This window comes from Halyomorpha halys, unplaced genomic scaffold, assembly GCF_000696795.3.
Source record: "Halyomorpha halys isolate HHAL.00 unplaced genomic scaffold, Hhal_1.1 Scaffold100.1, whole genome shotgun sequence".
Taxonomy (NCBI): Eukaryota; Metazoa; Arthropoda; class Insecta; order Hemiptera; family Pentatomidae; genus Halyomorpha; species Halyomorpha halys.
Window position 1 is genome coordinate 898043 of NW_027112088.1, and position 5097 is coordinate 903139.

A 5097-nucleotide genomic window follows, 5' to 3' on the forward strand; every position below is an offset into this window, starting at 1 on the left:
AGGGAGCCGGAGAGCGTTTGAAGGTACGGGTTTTAAGAGGAGCGTGTTGGTTTAGGAACTTAAGGAGATTTGAGGATAAGCATTCGACCATGTCATCAATGGATAAAAGTGAATAGATGGGTTCTAAGGAACGGGAAAGTTCGTCAAGGTAAGGCCCAATGTTTTCTATGGTTAAGGAATCAAGGTTTCGCCAACTAATTAATTTCTTTTGAGGTGTTAATTGTATAAATAATAATCATATATGTTTGTTTGTTGTTTGGAGATATATATGATATAATATACAGAAAAGATGTATTTTTGTGTCCTTTATCAGTGCCTCATTACATAGCATTGGTATAAAGGGATTCTTTTTTTTTTTGTTTCCCTAAAAGGTATAAATATTTTCTTTGAGTCCAAATTCATAAATTTGTACTCTTTCTATTTTTAATCTTGCATCATACTCTCCATTTCTAATTAATTTTGCTGTCGCCCGATGTGACTAGAGCTTGAACAGTTGATAACATTATCACTTTTAACAAATTAATTGATGGCTAACAGTTTTTAATTATCTTTTAGAATAAATATCAGTGATCATAAATTAACTAAAACAGAAATGTGGTACGGGAGGAGGGAAAATGCTGTACCAAATATTTGGCTTAAAAATTCTCTGTTCACATTCTATATGTGAGTGGGAAGGAAATATTGGTAGGAAAATCCTATAATTGTCAGTTCTGGTTGCCTCTCTTTTCATCCTACCAAATTTAGAATTTGCCTTTTCTATTGGTATTATTTTCAATGTCAAGTAAAGTGATAAAATAATGATTTTATTATTTCTCGTTCATCTGACTGTCCTCAGCTCAACGAGAAATAGTGTTTTACTTAATTGTTTTGTTTATTTTTACCATATTTAAGTACTAAACAACCTCAAAAACATCTTAATCTATTTTCATAGATAATTTGAAGTATATGTCACTATCATACAATAATTCTGGGCAAATACTACTGTAACAATCTTTTGTCTCATGCCTGGGATCAATTTTGAATGCAAGAGCAGCATTTGTATTTGTTTTTGATGTGATATTTTAATATTATATTTGTGATTCGTGAATTTTAGAAAATATCTCATAGAATAAACTGTAAATTTATTTGATCCACTAATACGGTGAAATATTTCTTTCTAGCAACCTTTGAATAAATTAACAAATGATTTGAGGCATCAGATTGCTCAGTCAGGATTTACTGAAGTTCTCACATTCAGTTTGGTAAGTGGACTTTTAGATTAAATCTCCTGTAATATTGCAAATTTTTCTTATAATTATTTTATTTTAGTTTACATAACTAAAGAAATTTAATTGTTGCTTTTGTTTGTGAGTTGTTAATTCAACACCTTATATGCTCCACATAGAGCTTGATTACCCTCATATTATCAACTTATTTCAGCCACAGTGAGAAATAGGAGATTTACTTCCTTGGTTTAAAAAATCATAGTGATCACTTTATATCATTTTACTTTTAGCTTGAATATCCTGTAATAGATACTGTTTTAACATACTCATTATTTAAAAAAAAATTACTGTAGTGTATTAATTTTTAAAAATATTAATCAGAAGATGGAGTCCCATGTTGAAAAAATATATATCTTTAGTTTATGTGTAATGTTTGTTTTTAAATATACTTGGGTGAGTAACTGACTTTCATGAAGAATCATTTCAAGACAAAGCATGTCTGGTGGTCTAATCTTTCTATGCAAGTAATGCCTGTTAACCTACTAGAGGCACTCTCACTGATTGGATGTAAAGAGTTATAGTCTTCTCCTATGAATCCTAGTCAGGATTAGAAATAGGATTGCTTAGGATAACAGCCTGGAGGTTTAGTTGATAGTCTGTCCTGGGTGGAGTATAAGTGCTAAATGTTGAATTCAGACCAATTTTCTAGTGTCCTTAAATCCAAGTATTCAAACATCATATGGTAGGAAGATCATTGCCAAGTATGATCCCAAAACAATGGTCAGCCTTTTGCTTTACTCTTGAAACCATTGGACCTCCTAAGTCTTTCTAGTCATGTGCAGGACTTAAATTTCATCATATAATTTCTATATAATATGAATCTTGAATTATATCTCTTAAACATTCTTTCTAACAGCTTTATATTTGGAGATGAAAAGCCTAAGAGAACTAATAAAAATTTTGTGAATAAATATTTATTTGCTATCTATCTGTGTCTGAATCAAATTTAGGCTTCATTACCCAGATCTCAAAAATGGAACTTGTTGAAATTTGTTATGATAATTTTGGCTAAACTTAATGTTTTTTGGTGTGCTGAAGCTGAAAACAAATTCGTTCTTTAATCTCATACAGATTTTACCAAGCTGGTGATATGCAATACTAATTTTTTATTACTGAAGAAAATCTTTCATAACACCTAAGGTACTCAGTCGGTTAAATTTTTACTTAGTTAACTTAAATTTTTTTAGTATCCAAAGTACTGTATAATATACTAAATACAACTAATCGAACCATGCTAAGTTAATTTGAATTTGGTATATAAAAGAATGTATTTTTAATTGTTTAAATATGTCCTAAATGACTTTGTATTATCTTAAAATTTATTGTTATCACCAGAAAGAGGGAAAGGTCCTTTTTCCAAAGATACCAAAACATTTGAACTTAGTCAAAGTACACAGGACTAATAAATGCTTTAAGTTAGGAAAATGTGTAAACTTGACGGCAACTGAAATTATTTCATAACATCTAAAAAAAAAAATTTATTTGTAAATTAGTGATATTGAGCTCTTTTGATACATTTTTTAATTAATTTTCCATAAATAAAAGGAAATAATGCAAAAATCAATGGAAATAAAATTTACAAAAAAATTTATATAAAATGAAACAAAAAATAATAAAGTAGGTTAAAACATTTTCAAACAAAAAATTAGCTTCATTTTCGGATTCTGCAAACTAAAAAAACATTTATACTAATCTTTAATAAAAATAAAAAATTTAAATATTTCTCTTTTTCTAGAAAAAGTTAATTTGAAACTTGAAACATTTATGTATATTTTGGTACCTTTGGAAAGAGGAGCTTTTTCTCTTTCTGGTGATAACAATTAAATTAAATTAAATCTGTACCGCTACAACCCATGAATTGTTAGGAGTCCAGTACTTTGAAAGAAAGTACTGTTACTAGACCAACGGTTGTGCAAGGAGATAATTTGGTCAGAATCACACTCGACTGCTAGATATTTACCGAATTAAGGGTACCCAATTTATGAGACTGGGTGGACCTCAGGAGGTCTCCAGAACCAACAGGGATGACTTATGGCTACAGTTTACCAGAAAAAAATTTTCTGCTCTGCCAGATTTGAACCCAGATCCTTGGAGTTAGTAGCATCGCGCCTTACCGCAGTGCCACGGTGCTCCTGATGATAGTAATAAATTCTAGATTTGCTAGATTTGAAGGTAAAAAGTCACTTAGTACGTATTCAAACAATTAAAAATATATTGTTTTATTTCCCGGATTCAAATTGACTTAAAATGGTCCAATTAGTTGCATTAGGCATATTATTGGAATATATTGTCCGGTTATGTACTTGAGATGTAATGAACGATTTCTTTGACTTTTGTGCTCGAAAATTACTATAATAAATCATCATTTTCTGAAAAATCTGTATGTGATGGGGAAAAAAAACTGAATTCATTTTGGGTGGTTTCAGCCCATCAAAAATTTTAAAGATCAGTCAAAATTGTGAAATCAAATTTTGGTTGTCGACCTATTTTACTATCAAAATTGTAAATTATCAATAATTATAAGTTAGTTCCTGATAATTTCACATTTTGGTCAATTCTGAAGTGTAAAGTTAGTTAAAAATATCACCCTTGATCTCTCACCCACTCATACAATACTGTCTGTACCTATGCTAAATGTTATAAGTAATGTGAACAGATGTTCTGAATAACACGAGTGTATAAATTCAAGTTTAGCAAATTTTATCTTATTGACAATCACAATTTTTGGTTTATATAACTTCATCTCTACTGCAGTGTTCCAGGGAAGATATTTCATCAAAACTAAGGCAGCCTTTTGATGAATCATCTGTTGTGATAGTGGACAATCCAAAAACATTGGATTTCCAAGTTGTTAGAACAACACTTCTTCCTGGGCTACTGAAGTCAGTATCATATAATAAGGGTGCTCCGTTACCTATTAAGCTCTTTGAAATTTCTGATGTTGTTCTTCTTGATCCCAGTGAAGGTAAGTTTGTCTGTAGAGTATTTATGCACAAAATTTAATCCATTTGCATTAAATATCACTGTAAGAAATTAATGTTTTTTAATTATTCTATTATCATTTTTTAATATATTGGTTGTGGATTTACTAAAGCTAAAGCCTGAAAATTAGAATTTTTTGCATTTTTTTGTGATTTATTATTTTCAGCAATGAACCTCAAGGAAGAACAAAAAATTAAACCCTCCTCAAAACTTGAGATTTTACTTTTCGTGTTAATTAGAATCCAAAACTCAAATACTAATAAAATCCATCCTTCCACCATCTATGACTGTGGGAACGAATACTTAACACAGATTTTATTTGATTCTCGTAAGATGGTTTGGGTGGCCATCAAAAGATGTATACAGAAAAAACTATTTGTTATTAACCAATGTTTCGCCCCTCTTTGCAGGGCTTCATCAGAGCTAAATGGAATGTCTTATCATTTCTTAGTTCATTGTATGATCTTTTTATATGTTATATGTTTTAATTCTTATTTAACTACTTTACTCTTTTGACTCATGGTTCCCAACTCATATTAGTCTGCGGCCCACTAAGCCAGACATTGGATCAACCGCGGCCTACCCCTACTTCTGACTTGGGATGAAGGGTAATTCCCTCTGGAAACTATTCAATAATTAGGTTGCTTAAAAGTGTATTCTGAGCTACTTTAACGATGTGTTTAGCAGTTCAAACTTTTAAGCTAACACTAAAACATCAGTTGAGATAGCAAATGAAACAGTTTTAATAATTCCTCATAAAATATGTGCCTCCGAACCCTTATCATGCCCATTCTCAAGATTCTCACGGCCTACCTGTTAGGGACCACTGCTTTAAACTGTATGTATATAT

At 30.6% G+C, this 5097-nt stretch overlaps 1 protein-coding gene across 2 annotated transcripts in view; it reads left to right on the forward strand.

Annotated features, from left to right (window-relative positions):
* The window catches only part of beta-PheRS (phenylalanine--tRNA ligase beta subunit), a 15035-nt gene that overhangs the window by 8849 nt on the left and 1089 nt on the right, over positions 1 to 5097 (forward strand). For both annotated transcript variants that reach the window (XM_014415444.2, XM_014415445.2), the window contains 2 exons: positions 1161 to 1241; positions 4020 to 4230. In XM_014415444.2, coding sequence (XP_014270930.1) covers positions 1161 to 1241; positions 4020 to 4230 — 292 coding nt within the window. The remainder of the gene's footprint in view (positions 1 to 1160; positions 1242 to 4019; positions 4231 to 5097) is intronic.